The sequence below is a fragment of the Brassica rapa genome, chromosome A06, assembly GCF_000309985.2.
Source record: "Brassica rapa cultivar Chiifu-401-42 chromosome A06, CAAS_Brap_v3.01, whole genome shotgun sequence".
In the NCBI taxonomy this organism is placed as follows: domain Eukaryota; kingdom Viridiplantae; phylum Streptophyta; class Magnoliopsida; order Brassicales; family Brassicaceae; genus Brassica; species Brassica rapa.
Window position 1 is genome coordinate 28424758 of NC_024800.2, and position 24078 is coordinate 28448835.

The window sequence follows — 24078 nt, forward strand, 5'->3', positions numbered from 1 at the left end:
AGTACGAGGAGTTAAAATTTTAATATACGAACAACCACCGGCCTATAAATTTTTAATCTACTATAAAATGTATTTCTTTATAGTAACTTGCTCAAGTGACTCGAGCGTGATATGCAGCGGTTGGTATTATGGTATATTATGTTTTTCTTTGCAGCAGATGGGAGAAAATGTAACGTTCTTGCACATTTCATCTCTACAACAAAAGAGATGTGTCATTCTCGCTAATAGTAAATGGTCAAGTTACGCAGAGAAGTGTTTTTTTTGTTCCTTATAAATTCAAACTATATACATCACCTATTAATTATTATATGGCATCATGATGCACTCAGTGTCTACATAGCGCAGAGTTGTATGCAAAAGAAAAACACTATAGCCGACCTATAATCAGTAACAAATATGTAAGCAGTAATTAATCATAGACTCATATAATTAGATGGTCCTGTCATGCAGACTAAATTAATATATACTTAGTTACAGGAAGCATATATAATGCATAGCAACATTTTTTTAATTTAATTATGTTATCTAGTTAACATTACAAATTTATTTCCAATAATCTAAAAATTGATGTAGATGTCAAAAACATTAACTATGTTTAATCCTCCCATTGATCAACTAAATAACATAATTAAACTTTAGTGATATTATTTACAATCATATTTTTGGTAAATAAATTAAAACAATCATTTTAATTACTTTATATGGTATATAATTAAACTTTATTGATATTGGCATATATATCTATAGTATATAAATATTTATTATTGATACTTTCTTCTCATTTGATTTTATTAACATTTGTATATCTGTTGTGACAAAACTTTAAATTGTTAACCACAAAACTTTTAATGTGAGATTTATCAAAACAAATTAAAAAATAAAAAATAAAAATCTTAATAATTATTCAATGCAAATTTTGAAATTAACATATTTTACTATTTTTATAATATAATTTAATTTAAATGATATATATATAATATGAATATTTATTAATGAGACTTCATATTCATACGATTTATGATCATTTGTATCTTGCTTGAACAAAAAAGGTAAAACCATTGATCACAAAATTTTCAATGTGCGATTTTTAATATTTTTAGTAATTTTTAATTATTTTTTAAAAATCAAAATATAACACAAAGAAAAAACATATTTTTATTATATGTTTAATGTGATTATTTAATTTATTTTAATAATATAAATTAAAAAAGAGAAATGATACAAAAATTATTATCAAAAATATTATTCATAATCATTAATTGTCATATATATGTTTTCATATTATATAAGTCGATAGTTTTATTTAAAGAAATAATTGAGAATAGTTTTTGTACACTACTAATCAATTTAATAGTTAATTCTATAAAAGTATAATATATATTTATATGTACCAACTTATTCTTTAAAAAAATCTAATAATTATGTTAGTGATAACATGTAGCAACTAAAAATATGTAGGGGATAGAATGAAAACGTAGAAATGATTTTATAAGGGATGTAATTGGTTATGATAAAAAAAAGGTTATGATTTGTGATTGGTGTGTATAATCAAGTAGAAGAACTTCCAGGCGAAGTAAGATACACCTCAGGTGGACCCCTACTTCACTAGTGCCTACAAGAAAAACGTTGGCCGTGAGATCGATCATGATCACGACGAACGTATTTTACCTCTTTTGTTAAAAAGAACTTTTTTTTGTAGCAAGTTATCAAAGTACTTGTTGGCAACAATAAAAAAAGTGTAAAAATATTCCAAAATTTTGCGATAAATAATGATGACATTGTTGGACTAATAGGGAAAGCTGACCACAGAGTTTTGATATTTTTTATGTCGATCAAATGATATATATACAGTATTATTAATATTTAAATCATTTTCAATGTATCATTTTATTCTTTCAGAATACAATTATCTTTTTTTTGTGTCAACTCACAATACAATTATCTAAAGAGATTGTTTTATATAAAATAAAATTTTCTTTTCACTCATAGACTATGTTTGAATAAAAATAATAAATAAAAACAACTATTTAAAAATTCAGTTTATTATATTTTAAAATCATAGATAAAATAAAATTAGAGAAGATTTTACTTTTAAACAGAATTCAGACTACAAAATAAAATATAATGGAAATTCCCTTAAGACATTATTGTTTATGTGAATGCTAGTCATTATTTTGTTTAATACTTTAAATAAAATGAACTAAACATATATATATATATATATATTTATTAAATATAATTTTATATAAAAATTAATAAATTTATATATTTTTGTCACAAGAAAATTTGTGTAGCATACAAAATATAGTTTTCATGATAAGTATACAATACATATTTCTAATAATATAAGTAAATATAATATATAAATTCATTGGTTGGACAAATAAATTTAGTTTCTTAGGTCTAAACCTTAAAGACTGAAAATAAAAAGTATTTAAATTAAATGACCTTGATTTACATTGTATATAATTTTAATATTTTGGATTTTATATTAATTGGCCGCATAAATTTTAATTTTTGTATTTTAATATTTTTAGAAACTAATTTTAATATAAAAGTGAACATCCAGTCATCCACAATGTATAAAGATTGTCCAAATTATTTTATAACTAAAATTTTAAAAACTCATTTAAAATTCACTATTATTGAATGTTAGGTGATTTATATTAAAATGACAAATCAAATTTTATTCAAACATGAATTTTAAAAACTCATTTAAAATTCACTGTTATTGAACTTAACATTTCGTAGAGTACTCAAAAATCCACTGTTATTGAAAATATTTTAAGTTGTGGAGTTTTATTAAAGTTTTCAGATGATGTTAGGGTGTTTGGGTGGAGTTTTTTAGTTAAAATAATTTAAATTCATATCCCATAATTTTAGGTTATATTCTAAAATGGTTTAACAAAAATTACTTAAACCTCTACAACTTATTAAAATCATCTAAAACTCCATTAAAAATTAGATCACCTCAGATATTATATTGAATATACCCCATTGGTATTCCAATTAATATGCTAACGTAATTATTATCTTAACAACATCAAACCAATAACTACAACAAATGAACATATTGCAATATTTATCCTGGCTAACTTACATACTTAGTATAGTAACAGATTATAAATCTAAGAACCAGAACTTTCATTCTTCATAAACTATAATAATAAAGAAAAACTTACTTTAACTTCTACTAAATATGCAATTAAACATGTATAATAGAGAGTGTAATATGCTTGTCAAAATGGAAAAACAAATTGTTCATTTTTTTTCAAAAATGGGTAAAATTGCAATTATTCGTCATCAATAATTTTTAACATCTTATATGTTAAATTATTAAATTATAGCGAATAGTAACGGTTGTGAAAATTTTAAAGATAATATATGATGTTTTACAGCTTTCGATAACTTTATATCTCTTAAATCAAAAGTTGTTTCTTTTTAACTTTTAGTTGTGTAGACGGTTACATGTAGATATTAAAAGGGATATTTTGCAAAATACCCTATTTAAGTTTTGAAATTTGGAGAATACACCGTTTTTGAATAAATTTGAAAACTATACTTAATTATATGTGATGAGACAATTTTGACCCACAATAAATAAATAAAAATAAAATCCAAAATAATTAATATTCTTATTATATTAATTTATTTGAGATGAAACTAATAATGATTAAGCATACTTAAATTTATAATTACGTAACTTTTTAATTATTTGAAAATTGTTTTCAAGTGAAATCAGTTCTATATATAAAATTTCTGTTGGCATTTTTCTACTAAAATTTTAACCATTTCTAAATAATGTGACACCACCTGAGGGAGGCTGATTACTTTCTACTGAATTACTTGCTTGATCAAATTTTGCTTTTGTTTTCTCTTTCAAAGATTCCTCATGCTTCTGGACCAAAGTCAAGGCTGCTGCTAATGGAGATCCTTCCCTTGCGATCTCAAAGACTTGTTTCTTTTATTCGATATTTTGGTTAAACTTGATGAGCGTATTTGTTTGTTTTTGTTTGGTAAAAATGTAAAGATAAGCATGTTTGTTTTTTGTTCATCACTTGTTTTTTCTGGAAAGGAAGTTCTATATTCTTTGCTATCTAAGCAAGTATTGGCGGATGTTCCGGAGAAATAAGAAGATTGTTCTGCTTTGAGAATTTTCTTCAAGCGAGTAGAGATATGAATTTACATTTTCTTTTCAACTGATCGGATACGATACACCACACATGTATGCAACATTCTCTTGAAGAGCTATGTGGCAAGGAAAAAGAAAGATATGAATATATATATATATTAAAAAGGTAGAATATAGAAGATGAGCATGTGACTTCTACCTAAGAAAAACACTAAGCGGAATTAAACTGTTGAATCCCGAGAAAACTAGAAACGATGACCATGGAAATTTTACCTAATAACAAAATAGATAAACAAGCCATTTTTCAAAAAAAAAACAAAAAAATAGATAAACATGACCACTGAAAATTAACCGGAGTTGATAGATGCTAAGAGAAAAAGAACCATTAAACTTCTCTCGATTTAAGAAGATATAGATAGATATAAGTAATTTATTTATTATTAAATATCATTCGTTTATGAAATGTATCTACTTTTTTATTGTCATAAACAATAATTTCAGTTTAAATATTATTTCAATTTGAATATTAAAGTTAGTGCAAAGTTGCTAATTAGGTTAATTTAGTCATTTCATAGATAATTAAGTGTAGATTTCAAAAAGAATAATAAATGGTGTAGTTTTCACAATACAATCCTATTTAAAAGTATTTTTCCAAATTTTCCCATATTAAAAACTAAAAAAAATCATTTATAATTATAATAGATAGAAAATTATAAAAAAAAAACTTGAAACAAAGAAAATTATAAAAACTTAATAAAGTTTTCTTATATTACAAAATATAAAGGAAGTGCTAGGATTTATGGTGTATTTTGAGAATGTGGTATTGAATATGAAGAAAAAAATAGATAGAATAAAATAGAGAGAAAATGTATGTATGTTATCTATTTTTCTCTGTACAAAGAGTTAAATATTTATATAAATTAAATTAAGATATAGAACTCATAAATGATATATTTATATATAGAAGAGAGTACATAGTCCATGCTGAGTGCACAGTAGTTGATGTCAATTTTGGACTTCAAAGTAAATGATATGCATAGCATAAATAAATATTCTCTAGAGCATAGAAGGGTCAAGTGTCTACTTTGGAAAACCTATAGCGATCATTATGGCTCCGAATGGTGACTGCCGATTGAGCGGTGTGAGATAAACGGTTTAATTGCGGTGTTGTTCTAACAATTATAAAAATATATAGATATATAGTATATAGAGATTGTTGTTACTGTTAACTGCGGGGCGGGGCGAAAAGCTGGTTACCATTCAAAGCCTATAAACATGTAGATAACAACTGTTGTTTTTTTAACTGAAAAAGATAACTACTTCACTGTTTCGTTCATCATTTAAATTAATACTCTATAAATTAATATACACTAAAAATCTCTATAAAATAATATAATTTTAAAGTCTCAAATTGAGTTTTTAGTTCAATTAGTATATCGATAAATTAATATCTATATAAATTAATAAAAAATATAGTTTTAGTGTAGTTTCAATATAATTAATTTATAGAAGTTTTACTGTAATTGAATTGTGGAGATCTTATAGACCCCTTTTGTCATGAAACTCATCACATATATTTGATGTTGATGCTTCGATGAATACATAGTCAAATGATTCAAACTCTCTTAAATTTGTGATTAAAGAGATTAAATTAACTCTCTTAAATCATTTATAAATATTTAAGAAACATTTACTGAAGTTTATAAATCCAATCTCAACTCTTAAATACTAAACATTGAACAATAACCACTAAACCATAATCACAATGTTAGGATATTTTGACTGAATGTATTTTTCAAAAATAGTAGTCAATTTAGGATATTTTAAGAAATTACTCTAGATTAAATTAACTCTAACAAATTATTTATAAATGTTTAATAAAAATTTATAAAATTTTATAAACCAACTCCACCTCCTAAAATACTACACCTTAAACAATAATCATAAAATCATAAACTCAAACAATAATCATAAAACCATAAACTCAAATGTTATGATATTTTGATTGAATGTATTTTTGAAAAAGTGATAACCAATTCAGAGCATTCAAAGCAATTCCCCTAGTTATATTGTGCATATAATGTGATCGCTAATAACGCTAGCGTATATGCTAATGTAAATATGTGATTCTTAAAATTTATTTTAGTCAATTTTTTTTGAACTGTTTTTTCTTTTAATAATATTTTAGTCCTTTTGCTAATACTGTTTATTTTTTAAGGAAAACATAATTATATTTTCTTGATACCAAGATTTATTTGTAGACTTTTTATTACGAAATCAAAATTATATAATATAGGTTTAATTTATAAATATTTCATAAAATATACAAAATAAGCTAAATTAAATCTAATTAAAAATATATATAATTTTGTTTCTATAGGTAACATATTTCTGTTTAATTTACTCACAATTTTAACAATACAAAAACTATCATCATCTACTTATCTCTTTTTTATTTTGGTCATATAATTTCTTTAATTTATTTAAATTAATATATTTATATAATATGTGTGGTTTTAATTATAATATGTATTAGGAAATATATAGAATTATAATTTAAAATGCATACTAATGGAAAATATATATATTTCGTTAATTGTTAAGAGTTTTTATATTGTGATTTTAAAATTGTCATAACATGGATTTAATGTAATATTTATTGTTATTTATGAATTGTATTTTTATATTTATGTATTTTGATTTTTATTGTAATTTTATTATTTAAATATATAATTTGTTTTATTTGAACTGATTTTACTATTTAAAAGTGTAATGAAGTATTTAATCTACTTAATCTGCCTTTATCATCTCACTTGATATTTTTTCTGTAACGCTTAAACTATTTTTACCCTTCGAGCCCTGTAATACCATATAGCTTGTTAGTTTGGTCATGGTGGTAGCTATAGGTTATGGGCATGGTTTGTTTTGGAGTGACGTATCTTTTGTTTTATTTCTAATGATTGTTTTCAAATTCCGAAAGATGACAAAATTGTGATTTTTATAACTCAAAAGATAAATTTAAAAATCACAAATCATTAGTTTTCGCATGTGTTTGGCATATACCACTGAAAACATATTTTTAGAAATATACTGGGTCGAGCATTACTTTCCTTCCGGTCTCTTTGTGCTGCTTTGTCCGCAAAACTGATGCCAGAGAGATAAATAAAAGTATCCATACAAGAAAAACAGTTTGTATAACAGAATGTTAGAAAATAACAGTTTACATAACAAACGTCGTTTATGCTGTCGAATGGGTTGGACGTAAATGAATGCAAACTGGTTTCTAAAATTCCTTCCAAAAATCATTTTGAAATGAATGTATATTTTTAAAAAGAAACATCTTATAAATAGCATTAAAAAAATTGATCACCAAATAGCACATAAAATTTTCTAAAATATCATTCATTAAACAAGAAAAAAAAAACTAAATGTCTATAAACCTTACTTTAACCTTAATCATCAACTCCTAAATACTAAACACTAAATTCTAATCATTCAATCTCAAATCTAAGTATAAAATATATATTTATCGTATAATTTCTTGTTTATATAATTTTAAATTGATTAATTTTTTATTTTAATATATTTACAAATATGAGTATATTGTCATTTTATCATTTAGTGAATGTTATTTATAGTTCTTTTCATTTTCTGTATTATTTTAAAAACAAAAACATGTGTTAATGCTAGGGTTTATTTTTCTTATTAAAATAATTTTGAGATCGGAAAATACTAAACTGTTTACAGATGCTAGTAGATACAAAATACATATGCTAAACTTTGTGCTTAATTTGAACTAGTCAGCAAATTTTGTAACCTTGGTGAAACTACAAATAAGAATATACACCGATAGATATATACGATGCTCTATAAGAGGATTAAGGATGACCATTGGAGCACTATAACTACATAACTTGGCCTTATAATTCTATTTAATTCCTAGGTTTTAAATTTGGTTGGCAGAACTTCGATGGGATTCCTATCGTGCTCAACGCACGCGTGTGACTGTTTCATCATTGTAAATTCATTTTTGTCAACAAACACTGATTAGTTTAATACAGTAAAATATACAAAAACCTGGGATTATATTCTTTATAGAATGCTTTCATTTAACAATACCTTAGCCTATATACATTTCTAGCATTTCTAAGAACTTCACGTGTTGTTCAACTGGTCAAGAGAGAAGCGTTCAAAAATGGCCTGTGTATATGCGAAAAGAAACAAATTAAGCAAAATATATGGTTGTAGGAAAAAAATCCATTTTATCGTGGTTTGGTCAACACTTATCATGTTTCTTATTTTCGTTTGCTTATTAGAATTTGGATAAACGACAAAATAGACATTTAATCTACGATTAAGGTAAACTCTGGGGGGGAATTCCATATCTTTTTATCGGTGCCCTGATTTCTTATTGCTTCTTGGAAAGTTCACACTTGACAAGCACGATAAATCTTGCACGTTGGAAATTTTTTGTTTTGTTTACGTTTTTTTTTTAAATTCATTAAGCTAAGTTTTAATTTCTAAATCTAATTCTCTGAGTTATACTAACATGTGTGTTCTTTATATGAAAGATTGAATTAAGAAGCTTGCATCGAAATTTCAGTAGTAAACAAGGGCAAAATTGTCATAAAATAGTTAAACTGGAAACTTTAGTCAAACGAGTTTTTTAGAACTTTAACCGGTTTTTTTTTTCAAAAAAAAAGCTTTAGTCAACCGATTTTTACTATTACTGTTAGTTTAACCTAATAGTTTAAATACTTTCTTTTTGTCAGCAATTTAATTACTTAATACATCTTCCGACTGTGACAAAAAAATAAATAAATAAATACTTCTTCCGACATCAAAACTTCACATCTTAGAAGAAATAAACTTTAAATTTTATATCGACAAAAAAATCCATAAATTTCCTTTTTACCAGTGGTCAGAAGGGCGAATTAATTGAAATGTTTGATGCATGTTAACAGTAAATTTAGTGTGAACAGAGATTATAGGAAGAGGTAGAAAAGTAAATGTTGAGAGTAAAAATTATTTAAAGATGTCAGAGTTGGCCTAAAACGGTGTATAATCTGCAAATCTGCCACTTATAGCTTTTGTGTCACTCTACTTTAGCTTTTGCTTTTTGAAGATTAACAAATAAAAGGTAAAAATTGTGTTTATTACCACACAACTTTTTCTTTTAATAATCGAATTTTGTAAAACTATCTATCTATATATATAGTTTTCAAACTAACATTTTCTCATTGAAATCTTTAATTTTACGGGGGGAAGAGGATGATAATTTTTCCTTCCTTAAGTAGACAAATGTATGGATATTGTAAGAACATGCATGGAACATTGCACCAAAAAAAAACATGCATGGAACAGGTTTGGAATTAAACTACATTTCTTTACTTTTGTGTGATTTTGAAAAGAAAAGAGATGAGAAAACCTAGAAAAAATAATAAAGTAAATTGAAATTATACAAGTTACTTTGCAGAGGTTCTGTCTTTTTATCATCTCTGATTTTAGTCATATTTTTGCTTTTCATTGTGAAAAGCATCCCAAAGTGCATTTCTGTTCCCAAAATTTTGAACAAGTTATATAAAAAGACTGAATAAATCATCAAAACATTATTTGAAGTAAATGTGATATCAAAAGTGCCTAAAAATTGGAAACACAAATTGTTTATAAAACGGTGAGAATAAATTCAGGCTTTGTCGTATAGTTGTCTTTGAGCAACACTTGCATTAGAACATGGGATTGTAAAGAAACGATATGATGTTTACTTTCCGAAATGTAAAAGAATCTTCCTATTCTCCTTACTTAAGATCCTATCAGTATGTACAGTAAATACATGTTCTTGACGTAAATATATGTTAAAAACCATGATTGGTCAAAGGTTGATGCAAACCATATAACGGTTAGGGATGTCTTATTTTGTACACTCCGACAAACACAGAGATGTCAAGCAAATAATTAAACCGAAAGGATACATGAACATATATTTTGGGTATTAGTGATTGAGAATTGCCCGTTTATTGGGTCATGTGTGGAGGTGCACTATAGTTAGGTGAAGAAGACTTGATGCATCATTTTCACTAAAGGTGTTCAAAAAGAATTATCAGTCTTATATCTACATAGAAATTATTTTTATAAAAAGAATAAACCAAGATAAAAAGAAGATATAATAATGCATAAATTTTCTTATTTTATTGAAGATGAGAAAAGGTGTGATTGTCTTGTTGTAGGGACCAACTTACTTTGAGGTGTTCCAAAGAGACCTTCACTTGCTTTTCTATTTTTCTCAAATTGAAGTTATCCAGATCAGACCAAAACAAAAAAATGAACCATGGCTATAGTGGATGAGATGTGAACTAATCAGCTGGCAAATTTGAGAACTGGACAAACTAGTATATTTCAACATATATTTGCACCAAAATGTACCAAAATCAGAGAATGGCGAACAAAGAAAAAAGTTGTCCACAAACGGATCAATCCGTACCGTCCACTACAATCATCTAAAATCATAACAATTCATATCATACAAACATATTTATACAATATCGCTTCAATTTTATATAATGTCTTAGAAATAAAAATCACTAAAAATATAAAACAGTTTCAAATCATTATACCGAGTTAAATAAAACTATACTGAAAGAAAATCAATTTGATTTTGCCTCATTTTTTCTTTTTTTCTTTTTGGCAACACTTGGGCTTTGCATATAGCTAATACTTAATGCCCAGTTTAAGGAGAATGCACACTAAATATTTTGAAATTATGGTTTCCAAACCTCTAGTGGATTTGATATTAGATTAAATAAGCAAAATATGGGCCTTTAATAAGTTAATGGAATCTAATACAGCGTATGCTAATATTCATCAGTAACACATATAGACATGTAGGAAGTGTATTCAAGTAAGAGTTTCAGAGGATTTGTATAAAAATGACAAATTTTCCGTTATTCAGATGAGGATTTAAAAAAACATTTTAAAATTTAGTGTTATTGAACTTGTCATTTTATAAAATACTCTGAAATCAACTGTTATTGAACAAAATTTAAGTTGGAAATTTTAGAGTGCTTTATATATTTTAAGGGTGTTTGAAAGAGGTTTCTTAGTTATAAAATAAAAATTCAGATCTCATAGTTTTAGATAAGATTCTAGAGTTGTTTAACAAAACTCACACCAAATTCTAATATTAACCTAAAATCATCTAAAAACTCACTAAAATCAAATCATTTCAAATTTCAGATTCAATACCATCCCTCATTAATGTTCAAACTCCAAAGCTATTTTTTTCTATTAATTTAAAATTTTGATTAACTCAAACTGGTTTGTTCAATCAAACTACGTGAGCTAGCCAATCAGAAACTTTATCGTAAACAAATTTGGTCACGTGACCGTATAGATTAATTAACTCTAGAGGTATACATGTATATCTATTTTTTTTATAAAACATTTAAGTTTATATTAGTCATTTTTATTTTTAAGGTCTATATTTGTGACAAAAAAAAATTTCGGTATATCCCAAAGAATTTCTCTTTCTCTAATCTTCGAAGCTAATCAAGAAAAAATACACTGAACAAAAAAGCAATTACAACCGCAAACAATATCAAATATATCATTAGAATAAATTTGAACATGGTCATTACCATGGAGGTAAGCTAGAGATGAAACATGGAGCTGATTTAGCTAACTTATCAAACAAAGAGCTGTTGAGCTCAAACTATTCTCTCTTATTTCTCGTAGAGATGCTTGAGCTGTGTGTTCTTCCACATGGCTTTCCATTTCTGGAACCAAACCGCAATCTCTCTGCCCCATTTCTTTGGACTGCTTCATCTTCCAGTCTAGGTCGAGCTTAAGATCTTCTTGGAAACTTATGTCTAGTAATTTTTTTTGGGTGCTCATTCGTTATCTTTTTTCTGTTTTTCATATCCATTGATGTTGTTGCTTGCTTCTCACAACTACTCTCTATCATTGCTACATTGATGTTGTTGCTTGCTTCTCATAACTACTCTCTACCATTGCAAAAGGGACACGATGTTAATGAAGCGGACCTCCTTGTGTCCCCACTTTATACTTGCAGACATATATTTCACTATTGATGTCAACGAATAGAGTCAATGTAGTCCATAGTTAAGAAAGTGATATGTTAAGACACTACTTGCCTCATCATATCTTCTTGTCCAAAAATTTCTCACTGGTCTCTCTATTTAGGCTTCAGCAGGTCCAGTCAATGACAGTTTGGACTTGAGTTTTAATTTGGCTTGACTATAGCGTTGGCCCATCAAATGATATCGCAAAGGCTATGAATGAGGCCCATAAATACACTATTTTCTCCGACAGCCCCTTAAACCTTCTGCTACTTCCTTCCCCTAACCTCTCTTTCTCAAGTACTATGACATCTCCAAGCACAAGCAAGAATCACCGATGCTTAAACCTGATATCAAAATGCAAAACCCGCGAGAATCTCAAGCAAATCCACGGACAGTTCCTCACAATCGGCCTCTCTCACCACACGTTTCCTCTGAGCAAGCTGCTTCTTTTATCCTCCACCCTCTGCTTACCCTACGCTCTCTCTATCTTCCGCCGCATCTCCAACCCTTCCGTCTTCCTCTACAACACCCTCATCTCCTCCATCGTCTCCACTCACCAATCCACTCAAACCCATCTCGCCTTTTCTCTCTACGCTCAGATTTCGAGACCCAACGAGTTCACGTTCCCTTCTCTCTTCAAAGCATCGGGCTTTCACCCTCGGTGGCATCGCCGTGGAAGGGCTCTTCATGCCCATGTGCTGAAACTTCTCGAACCGGTTACTCATGATGGGTTTGTGCAAGCTGCGTTGGTTGGGTTTTACGCCAATTGCGGGAAACTGAGAGTAGCTAGGTCCCTGTTCGATCGAATTACAGAACCGGATTTAGCTACTTGGAACACCCTTCTCGCTGCGTACGCTAGCTCCAACGAAGGAGAAGGTGAGATTGATCTCGAGGAGTGTTTGAGGTTGTTCGTTAATATGCGAAGTAGTGTGAGACCGAACGAGGTTTCTCTTGTAGCTTTGATGAAGTCTTGTGCGGGTTTAGGTAGTCTTTGTGGAGGAGTATGGGCTCATGTGTATCTCTTGAAGACTAATCTGTCTCTTAACCAGTTCGTTGGAACTTCTCTTATCGACCTCTACTCTAAATGTGGATGTTTGAGTTTCGCACGCCAAGTGTTCGATGAAATGCGCCAGAGAGATACGTTGTGTTACAACGCAATGATCCGCGGTTTAGCGGTTCACGGGTTTGGCCTAGAAGCTATCGGGTTTTACAAGAACTTGATCTCCCAAGGACTAGCCCCGGACGAAGCTACATTCCTGGTGACCATATCCGCATGTTCGCACTCGGGTCTAGTGGACGAGGGTCTTCAAATTTTCGACTCGATGAAAGCCGTTTATAAAATCGAGCCTAAGGTTGAGCACTATGGATGTTTAGTTGATCTACTTGGAAGATCCGGACGGCTGGAAGAAGCTGAAGAATGCATCAAGAAGATGCCGATGAAGCCCAACGCGATGTTGTGGAGATCGTTTCTTGGATCAGCTCAAGTCCACAGTGACTTGGAGAGGGGTGAAATTGCGCTAAAGAATTTGTTGGGGTTAGAAATTGAAAACAGCGGAAAGTATGTGCTTTTGTCGAATATTTATGCCGGAATGAACCGTTGGGATGACGTGGAGAAGACCCGGGAACTTATGAAAGACCACCGTGTTAATAAATCTCCAGGGATTAGTACTAGTAATTAATTAAGTACAGTTATACCACAGTTCATTTTGAGTTTGCTTTAATTTGCCTATTTATTTGAATTTAGAACTTGTTGATTAGAAAACGCATGTTGACAACTCGATACGTGTATCCCAAAACTATTACAAAATAGTTTTATAATTAGTGTAGATGGTTGGAAAATATTCGATTTCATATCTTGCCTTTACAGAATATATATAAACTAAAACAGTTGTTATCTTGTCCTTTACATGAATTAATCAAATAATAGCAGTCCTGCCGGTGGGGGCGAATGGGATTAGGTGCTAATTGACACATCATCAACAAGTAGAAACGTTATTCCGACCAATGTCCATTCACTTATCCACTAACAAATATTTTAGCATTTTAATTGATGTATTTATAACATCACGGATCCACTAACCGTGTCTTAATTATTACAAGATTTTTGATTAATCAATGTGCTTGTAAGAGACACAACAACAAGACAACTTCCCTCAATGGCTTCTTCAGCCGCCATCGTCTTCTCCGGTTCTCCTTTTCGATCATCACCAATCACTAGCCATCGTGTTTCCCTCCACGCCTCTAGACCCGTCTCTCTCCGTCGAGGCGGAGTCTTTTCCCGCCGCGGTCTCGCCGTGAAAGCGGCTCTGATCGAGCCGGACGGAGGGAAGCTCATGGACCTCGTCGTCGAGGAATCCAAACGGCGCGTGATGAAACGCGAGGCGGAGACGGTTCCCGTAAGGATCATGCTGAATCGCGTGGACCTCGAGTGGGTGCACGTGCTCAGCGAAGGCTGGGCGAGCCCGCTCCGAGGCTTCATGAGACAGTCAGAGTTCCTCCAAACACTTCATTTCAACTCGATCCGGCTCGAAGACGGCTCCGTCGTCAACATGTCGGTTCCGATCGTTCTCGCGATCGACGACGAGCAGAAGAGTCGCGTCGGCGATTCTGACCGGGTCACGCTCGTTGACTCGTCTGGTAACCCCATCGCCATACTCAGCGAGTAAGTCCTCTTCATCAAACATGTGTTCTTGAAGTTCTTGATTATGATTCTTGATTTATTTTGAGCGCAGCATCGAGATTTACAAGCACCCTAAAGAAGAACGTATAGCAAGAACCTGGGGAACAACAGCTCCAGGTCTTCCTTACGCAGAAGAAGCAATCACAAGATCAGGAAACTGGTTGATCGGAGGTGATTTACAAGTCCTGGAGCCGATCAAGTACAACGACGGTCTTGACCGGTTCCGTCTGTCTCCCTCTCAGCTACGTGAGGAGTTCACAAAGCGGGACGCGGACGCGGTTTTCGCGTTCCAGCTAAGGAACCCCGTACACAATGGTCACGCGCTTCTCATGACCGATACTCGAAGAAGACTTCTTGAGATGGGTTACAAAAACCCTGTCCTGTTGCTGAATCCACTTGGAGGATTCACTAAAGCTGATGATGTACCTCTCAGCTGGCGTATGAGGCAACACGAGAAGGTATATATATATTTAAAAAAAAACCTTACTTTTGCTTCCTTCTCTTCCAAGAAACTCTAGGATGATTTTATATAGATTAACATTGAATTATTTGGCTTTCTTTCTTCTCTAGGATATATTTGATTTTTGGTATTTGGTTGCATATGTAATTAACTTGCTGTGTTTTTTGGTTTGATCATGTAGGTGCTTGAGGATGGTGTTCTTGATCCAGAGACTACTGTGGTATCCATCTTCCCATCTCCAATGCACTATGCTGGCCCCACCGAGGTTCAGTGGCACGCCAAAGCTAGGATCAATGCGGGAGCCAATTTCTACATTGTTGGCCGCGATCCGGCGGGTATGGGCCATCCAACAGAGAAGAGGGATCTGTATGATGCTGATCACGGGAAGCAAGTACTCAGCATGGCTCCAGGACTCGAACGCCTCAACATTCTTCCCTTTAAGGTTTTAATTCAATCATTGATACTTTCTCTTAATCTGAAATTTCTTTGAATGTTTAAAGTCTGATGGATTTGGGTTTTCTTGTTTACATAGGTTGCTGCATATGATACAACTCAGGGGAAAATGGCTTTCTTTGATCCTGCCAGGTCTCAAGACTTTCTCTTCATATCAGGAACCAAGGTAAAATCTGATTCTACGTTCCATTAATCATACTTTGTAACTAAACGAGATATATCGTGTTTTTTTTTTGTTGTAGATGCGTGGCTTGGCGAAGAAGAAAGAGAACCCACCAGACGGTTTCATGTGTCCCTCTGGTTGGAAAGTGTTGGTTGATTATTACGACAGTGTCAACGCAGCGTCTGGTAACGGAAGGGTTTCAGAAGCTGCCATTTCTGCTTGAATCCAGAGATTCCGTGTCCCACAAGTTCACATTTCATGTTCAATAGTTCCACTTCGCACAGAAGCCTCTGTTTGTGTACCATAAAGCTTCCCAAAATAAAACCAATGTATGATTGTATAAAGTAACTGCGTGTTCTCTGCGTCTCTGTCGTCGCATCGATATGTACCATATTTGCGTATTGTTGTTTAAAAGAAGAAAACACTTATGATTGCGTTTGATCTGTTAACTTCTCAAAACATAACTGTAAACTAAAGAAAAACTAACTTCAACAAGACTGCATTAAGCAGAGAAGAGTTTTATGCATGTTTGCTGTATGATGGTGGGGCCCATTGGCGGTGGAGGGTCTATTCCTGGCGGGGGAATCTCTGGTGGACGAGGAGGTTCCCAGTTTGGAGGCACCACATCAGGAGGTCTTTCCGGAGCCGGAGGATTTGGCGTATCTGGAATCGGTGGAGACGGGAGCGGTGGGACCGGAAACTCTGGGCCAGGACTTTGCGGCGGTCCAACCGGAGGTGGATCGCTAGGAACTGTGGTGACTTCTGGAGGAGTTTCCGACGGGTTTATCTCCGGTATATTAGGAAGTTCTGGGACTTCTAACGGGGCCCACTCTGGTCCTCTACTCGGCCGTGAAGGTAACTCTTCCTCCGAGGGAGAACCACCAGGATATTGAATTTCAGGTGGACCGGTTTGGCCAACGATATCAAACCGAGGAAGGGAGTAGGTCAACGACATGAATCCTCTGACCGGTTTAACCGATTTTGATGCTGCTATTAACCGTGTGGAACATTGTTTAGACTTGTATGAGCATAAGAAGAAAGACCTCGTAAAATTAGCTGTGACCAAAGACATAACACAACTCTGCGACATGATCGTTTTTCTCCATCTTCCATAATTCTTACACGGACACAATTTAACAGGCTTCAAGTACATTGGCACGTGGCGCCAAAAGCCAAACACGTGTCAATCTGGATCAAGACGTGTTCACAATACACATGACTAATCGCGTACTCATAGAAAATGCAATCAGATATCCCTTATATATTAATTGAGGAACATTTGAAAAGATGTAACCTCAATTTTGTATTAATTAAAAGAGGCCCCAATGCATAGATGGCACTCAATTAGGTAGTCAATTACATTCAATTGAAAAATAAGTAGGTCCACATTCGATTTGTATATGTTATTAGATACATAAGTTGGTCAAACTATATGATATAATGATATGATATGATATTTTCTTTCCTTAAATAAAACCTACGGAATTACCATAAATGACTAATATATATATGACAATTAATGAGTTTAATAATAAAGATTTGATAACAATGTATATCTCCTTCATCATTTTTTGTTTAATTTTATATTATTAAAATAAATTAAACAATCAAATTAGTTATAAAAATAAAATTTAGATTTTTTCGTATATGTTATATTTTAAATTTTTAAAAACGACAATAAATGACTAAAACTATTAAAATTATTATGTTAAAAATTAATGATCAATGGTTTAACATTTTTATTATAAGAAGATACACATGATTTTAAAACCATATGAGTAAAAAATATCATTTAATAATAAATATATATATATATTAAACAATATATACCATAAGATTACATAAATATTTTAATATTAAAACTTTCAATGAATTTTCAAGAACATTTATAAATTATAAACTTATTAAAGATTTCAGATTGAAAATTTTGTTATCGATGATTTAAATATTTTGTTATAAAACGATATGAACGATCATAGAACCGTATGATTATAAATTCTTATTTAATAAATAACTATACAAAATATACTATTTCTAGAAAAATAGGTTGGTCCATCTTAACTTATATTACACTTTTTATTAAACTAACTATCGAATTGATAAATAACGTACCAAAAAATGTTTTGCACTTTCCTTAAATAAAAGCTACGAAATTACCTAATATGATTAACGTATATGTGAAAATTAATTATAATGAATAATAAATATTTGATAACAATTTTTGTATCTTAGTTCTTTTTTTAATTTTATATTATTAAAATATATTTAAAAATCACATTAAATATATAATAAAAACATATTTAATTTTTCTTATATGTTATATTTTGAATTTTTCAAAACGTCTATAAATTATTAGAAATTTGAAGATCCCCACTCTGAAAATTTTGTGATCAATAGATTATTTTTTTGTCATAATAAGTTACAAATAATCATAAAATTGTATTAATATGAACTTTTATTTAATATTATAAGAAGATACACATTATTTTAAAACCATATGAGTAAAAAATATCATTTAATAATAAAACATATATATATATATATAGATTATACTATATACCATAAGATTACATAAATATTTTAATATTAAAACTTTCAATGAATTTTCAAAAACATTTATAAATTATAAACTTATTAAAGATTTCACATTGAAAATTTTGTTATCGATGATTTAAATATTCAGTTATAAAATGATATGAAAGATCATAGAACTGTATGATTATAAATTCTCATTTAATAAATGACTATATAAAACATACTATTCTTAGAAAAATAGGTTGGTCCATCTTGACTTACATTATATTTTTTATTAAACTAACTATCGAATTGATAAATAATCTACCAAATTTTTTTTTGCACTTTCCTTAATTAGAAGCTACGAAATTACCTAATATGATTAACGTATATATGAAAATTAATTATTATGAATAATAAATATTTGATAACAATTTTGGTATCTTAGTTCTTTTTTTTTAATTTTATATTATTGAAAGATATTAAAAATCACATTAAATATATAATAAAAACATTTATATTTTTTCTTATATGTTATATTTGAATTTTTCAAAACGTCTATATATTATTAGAAATTTGAATATTCCCACTCTGAAAATTTTGTGATCAATAGATTATTTTTTGTTATAATAAGTTACAAATGATTTATGAATTTTTATTTAATAAATATTCAAACTAAATAATATATATATATATATATATATATATATATATATATAAACACTAATGATTTAAAGCAACAAGATTGGCTGATCAATTTAGTCGTCCAGTTGAAATCTTTCAAAAGTATGTGAAAGACTAAAGTCAAAGTAAATATGGATTTAGAATAGTAGTTATATTTTACTAACCAAATACCGAAAAAACCGAACCGAACCGAAACCAACCCGATATCCGGATTGAACACCCGTAATCCAAATGAAGCCAAACTATTGTTTCATTCTCCAAAATATAATAAAAATAATAACTTAATCCCGCGCAAGGCGCGGGTCTTATCCTAGTATGTAAATAGTAGATAAGATAAGTCACAAACGTACATTGAAAGATAACCATAACAAATATTTTTCCAAAGAATTAAATAAAAGAACACTACGAAGATGTAACGGGAGTGATCCTAGGAACTGCAACAGGAAACTCATGAATCTCATCACTCCATGGGTTAGACTTCTCAACCGGATCAATTGTTCTCAAAGCTTTCCAGACCGCACTATTACACTTAAAGCCCGATCCAAAAGCAATCTGCCAAGTCCTGTCTCCTCTCTTAATCCTCCCTTTAGCTTCACTATACGCAAGTTCATACCAAAGCGAGCTACTCGAAGTATTACCAAACCGGTTCAACGTCATCCTCGATGGCTCCATATGCCACTCGGACAAATCCAAATTCTTCTCTATCTCGTCAAGCACGGCTCTACCTCCAGCATGAATGCAGAAATGCTCGAACGCTAGCTTGAAGTCGGGAATGTAAGGCTTTATCTTCTTGACTTTGAAGACTTTGCGTGCCACGAGGGTTGCGAAAAAGAGAAGCTGTTCGGACATGGGTAGGACGAGTGGTCCGAGAGTTGTGATGTTTGTCTTGAGTGCTTCTCCGGCTATTGCCATTAGGTTTTTAGAAAGAGAGACTCCGACTTTGCCGGTTTCTTCTGCGTTGTTGTCTTCTCGTTGGTAAACGCAGCCAAATGCGTTGTCGTCAGCTCCTTTGTGTGTACGGACGGTGTGGATGAGCTGATATTTTGAGCGCCTGCGATCGGACGAACGGTTCGAGAGAAGTACGGCGGCTCCACCCATACGGAAGATGCAATTAGATAGAAGCATTGATCGGTCATTGCCTAAGTACCAGTTTTGGGTTATGTTCTCTGTGCTCACCACTAGTGCGTACGAGTTTGGTTGGACCTGCATTATTGTCACGATTCGATAAGGACTCGGCACATGTATAGAATTTAACTATAACAACATTCTTGCATGTAAAAGAAAAACTATAACAATAGTGGCTCTTTAGAGTTATGATGTGCAAAAAAAGAGAGTTAAGGATGTGCATGTGATATTTATATTCTATATTTTTTTGTAACTCAGTGCATGTGATATTACTACATAGAAAGTGTTAGTGTTGGAATTGCCAGATGTGTATGTATTCATCTAACATTGTTGTCGCTCATTTAAGAACTTTGATTCAATTTGCCAACCAGCTTAGAGATTTTTAAAAACTTGCAAGCATGTGCTACCACGTTGGTTTCTCAACTGTCTATATATGAATGATTACACACTATTTAAATATATACGTCTATAACAAGTAATTGTAAATAGTTACGCATCCATCCTAAACTCCTTTTTTTTTTCGACAACCATCCTAAACTCCTAATTATTATACACTGTTGTGTTTGAAGCAGTTATTGTTTATCCATTTTCGCAACTACCACCTACCCACCTAACCCAAAGACTCAAAGGCCTGTCACTGTCAGAGTTTTCATAGACACGTGACATTTTCAACTTAATGGTTTCATACAACTCATATTACTAAAAGTTGCATCAATATAATTAAAGTAGCAGTATAACAAATGATTCGATTTAGCCACACTTGCATGTTATAACACGTAACAAGGATGTGAAAGCGAATTTAATTGAGGAAATTATCTACCTGTAAATTGTATTAAATGCTTATTAAGTGAGACATGGCCGGAAATAATCAATACAGTAACTTTTAAATTTAATGAGCTGTCGTTAGCCTTTTCAAACATATGAACGTTGAATTTAAGGAAGAGTCCTAGATTTTATTTTTCCATGAATCATGATTACTCATAACAAATAGTCAAAACCACTAAACCGGACTAAACCAACCAGAATGACTAAAACATAATATTTTCTCCGTATGTTTTAGAATTTTCACACCTTTCAATAAAGCATATTAAAATTTAGGTATAAGTGCGTAGTTTTTTATAATTTTATATTTTTCATATTTTTAAATCAATAAAAAATTTTAAAAATACAATTAATGTTCTTTAATTTCACAATTTTTCATTATCAGTTGACAAAAATTAGATTGAAAATATAAAATATATATATCATTTTGAAACAAAAAATTTCGGTAGAATATAGATTTTTAGGAACGGATGGAGTAATTATTATCAGACAAATTAAAGAATATATAATAATATACCTGAAGAAGCTGTTTAGCGAGATCAATGGAGATAAGACCAGCACTACAACCCATTCCACCGAGATTATAGCTCAATATATTCCCTCTAAGCTTATACTTATTCACGATCATCGCAGAAAGTGACGGAGTCGGATTAAACAAACTACAATTCACCACAAGAATCCCAATATCCTTCGGTTTAATACCGGTTTTCTCAAGAACAGCGTCGATAGCTCCGAACATAACCGTCTCGGCTTCTTTTCTTGCTTCCTCCATGCAAGGATTTGGAGGAACACGAAGAAGAGCTTCAGGGAAGTACGTTTTCTGACCAAGACCGGATCTCTCTAGGATCTTTTGTTGGAAAGCGAGATTATCTTCCGTGAAGATACCTACACGTTGAGAACGGTCCATGAATGTTTCTCGAGTGCAGATCAGAGAAGGGTCTGGTTTGTAACATGAGAAGTCGAGGAGGAAGACACGGCGAGGACGAGTGGTGAAATAAGCGGTGGAGAGAGCGATTAAAAGTGCAGTGGCGAGGGTGGCGGAGAGGAAATGGAAACGGAGGTGGTTGTAGAGGATAGTTAGGTCGTTGAGGGAGAAAGAGGAAAGGTTGGCGATTGTGGCGGCGAGGAGAGGGAGGAGGAGGATGTAGAGAGCGTTGGAGATTAGGTAATGGTAACCGAGTTTGACGTATTTGAGACGAACGGATAAGAGAAAGTTCGGGAGGTTGTTTGGGTTTTGGTCGGCGTTTGTGACATGGACCGGGACAGGACGGTGAGGTTGGTCTTGGTTATGGGTCATGGTGAGAAGGATGAAATGTTTGAGCTTTTGGTGATAGTTAAGAGAGCTTGGAGAAAACTTTTTCCTATGTTGTTGTGATGAATAATGAGAAAAGGATATTTGTAAAGAAGAGAATTGTGAAATGTAAGTTTTTGTTCTGTGTGAGAGAAGAGAATGGCCTGAAAAGTTGGAGGAGTTCAGAGAATTTAAGGGAAATTTTTTTTAGAGAGAGACTTGGCTAATAAATGTAGTTAGGGAAATGGGAAATATTTAAGGAATAAAATAATGTTTTTATAGAATGTACACAAAGAATATTTCTAGCAAGTGAAGCTAGTAAATTAAGCGTGTTTCCTTTTTATGTAAAATTACACTATTTTTTTCTTTCTAAAACATCTTTTTAAAAGAAAACATCATAAGCTTAGGGGTTTTTGAAGTATTCTCTGTTTCAAATTTGTGGGATTGGTCATGAGCTTGCAAGGAAACATTACACTACCTAAGAAATATTATCTATATGTAATAACGATTGTAGGTTTATTTTATTGTATGGACTATGGATAGTTGACGGAAAAAAAGATTGTAGGCTAACACTTAGAAACTTATGTTTCCATTGTAATAAGATAGATCACAAGTTGATAGTGATACACATGCCTCTAAAAAACATTCACTAATTAAATAAAAATATACTTTCACATAATGGTTCATCAAATATATTAAGATAATAATTAGCGAATATACTACTATAACAACAATTTAGTTCTATCCTAAGAAAATTTCGTTTTATAATATTTTCATAAAAAAATTATCTTTATTATTCATAAAAATCAAACTTTTGATTATATAAAAATGGAGTTGATAAAAAAAAGATTATATAAAAATGGATAAATAAAAGTTTAAGTAGAGAGGGAAGATGCAACTGTCCCAGCGAAAGCTTTTAATGGTTTTCTACAGCTGAGATTGACACATACGAGACGCCGATGACTTTTATCCCATTGGTGGCTAACATTGGCCGGGTACGTGTAATTAACTATTATACCCTTCTTTTGACCCAATAATTTCGAGACTAGCCTCTTTTACGAACAACTTGTGGACATTGAATGGGAGGGCCTACTTCTATTCACGTATCCCCTATATATTAATTGAGAAACATTTGAAAAGATGTAACTTCAATTTTGTATTAATTAAAAGAGGCCCAAATGCATAGGTGGCACTCAATTAGGTAGTCCATTACATTCAATTGAAAAATAAGTAGGTCCACATTCGATTTTTATATGTTGTTAGATACATAAGCTGGTCAAACTATATGATATAATGATATGATATGCTATTTTCTTTCCTTAAATAAAACCTACGAAATTACCATAAATGACTAATATATATATGACAATTAATGATTTTAATAATAAAGATTTGATAACAATTTATATCTCCTCCATCGTTTTTTGTTTAATTTTATATTATTAAAATAAATTAAACAATCAAATTAGCTATAAAGGTAAAATTTAGATTTTTTCGTATATGTTATATTTTGGATTTTTAAAAACGACAATAAATGACTAAAACTATTAAAATTATTATGTTAAAAATTAATGATCAATGGTTTAACATTTTTATTATAAGAAGATACACATGATTTTAAAACCATATGAGTAAAAAATATCATTTAATAATAAAATAAATATATATATATATAT

At 31.0% G+C, this 24078-nt stretch overlaps 4 protein-coding genes and 1 long non-coding RNA gene across 6 annotated transcripts; 3 read left to right on the top strand and 2 right to left on the bottom strand.

Moving 5' to 3' along the window:
* The first annotated feature begins 1150 nt into the window (after positions 1 to 1150).
* Positions 1151 to 14028, top strand: LOC103827952 (pentatricopeptide repeat-containing protein At5g43790). Its single transcript, XM_033272772.1, has one exon. It carries the CDS (start codon positions 12423 to 12425, stop codon positions 13887 to 13889), a length of 1467 nt encoding a protein of 488 aa, XP_033128663.1. The 5' UTR covers positions 1151 to 12422; the 3' UTR covers positions 13890 to 14028.
* A 272-nt stretch (positions 14029 to 14300) lies between these two features.
* Positions 14301 to 16409, top strand: LOC103827954 (ATP sulfurylase 4, chloroplastic). Its single transcript, XM_009103518.2, has 5 exons — positions 14301 to 14872; positions 14943 to 15348; positions 15532 to 15792; positions 15883 to 15969; positions 16046 to 16409. The coding sequence occupies exons 1-5, from the start codon at positions 14367 to 14369 to the stop codon at positions 16187 to 16189; spliced, it is 1404 nt and encodes a 467-aa protein (XP_009101766.1). The 5' UTR covers positions 14301 to 14366; the 3' UTR covers positions 16190 to 16409.
* On the bottom strand, positions 16371 to 17206 carry LOC103827953 (vegetative cell wall protein gp1). Its single transcript, XM_009103517.2, has one exon. The coding sequence runs from the start codon at positions 17117 to 17119 to the stop codon at positions 16469 to 16471; it is 651 nt and encodes a 216-aa protein (XP_009101765.1). The 5' UTR covers positions 17120 to 17206; the 3' UTR covers positions 16371 to 16468.
* A 2272-nt stretch (positions 17207 to 19478) lies between these two features.
* Positions 19479 to 22654, bottom strand: LOC103827956 (3-ketoacyl-CoA synthase 20). 2 transcript variants are annotated; one of them, XM_033272771.1, is made up of 3 exons: positions 22503 to 22654; positions 21629 to 22461; positions 19479 to 20367 (listed from the first exon to the last, which is right to left on the bottom strand). In XM_033272771.1, the coding sequence occupies exons 2-3, from the start codon at positions 22406 to 22408 to the stop codon at positions 19567 to 19569; spliced, it is 1581 nt and encodes a 526-aa protein (XP_033128662.1). In that variant the 5' UTR covers positions 22409 to 22461; positions 22503 to 22654; the 3' UTR covers positions 19479 to 19566. The 2 variants fall into 2 exon arrangements, with proteins under 2 accessions (XP_033128662.1, XP_009101767.2); XM_009103519.3 differs by having other exon boundaries at positions 21629 to 22641.
* LOC117125893 lies at positions 20374 to 21847 on the top strand. Its single transcript, XR_004448365.1, has 2 exons — positions 20374 to 21342; positions 21588 to 21847. It is a non-coding gene; the product is annotated as an uncharacterized LOC117125893 (long non-coding RNA).
* Positions 22655 to 24078: the final 1424 nt, after the last annotated feature.

Coding starts and splice junctions, on each gene's coding strand:
- LOC103827952 (XM_033272772.1), top strand. CDS start 12,423: ATGAATGAGGCCCATAAATACACTATTTTCTCCGACAGCCCCTTAAAC.
- LOC103827954 (XM_009103518.2), top strand. CDS start 14,367: ATGGCTTCTTCAGCCGCCATCGTCTTCTCCGGTTCTCCTTTTCGATCA. Junction 14,873..14,942: donor CCCATCGCCATACTCAGCGA/GTAAGTCCTCTT, acceptor TTTTGAGCGCAG/CATCGAGATTTACAAGCACC. Junction 15,793..15,882: donor TCAACATTCTTCCCTTTAAG/GTTTTAATTCAA, acceptor TTGTTTACATAG/GTTGCTGCATATGATACAAC.
- LOC103827953 (XM_009103517.2), bottom strand. CDS start 17,119: ATGTACTTGAAGCCTGTTAAATTGTGTCCGTGTAAGAATTATGGAAGA.
- LOC103827956 (XM_033272771.1), bottom strand. CDS start 22,408: ATGACCCATAACCAAGACCAACCTCACCGTCCTGTCCCGGTCCATGTC. Junction 20,368..21,628: donor TCGCTAAACAGCTTCTTCAG/GTATATTATTAT, acceptor ACAATAATGCAG/GTCCAACCAAACTCGTACGC.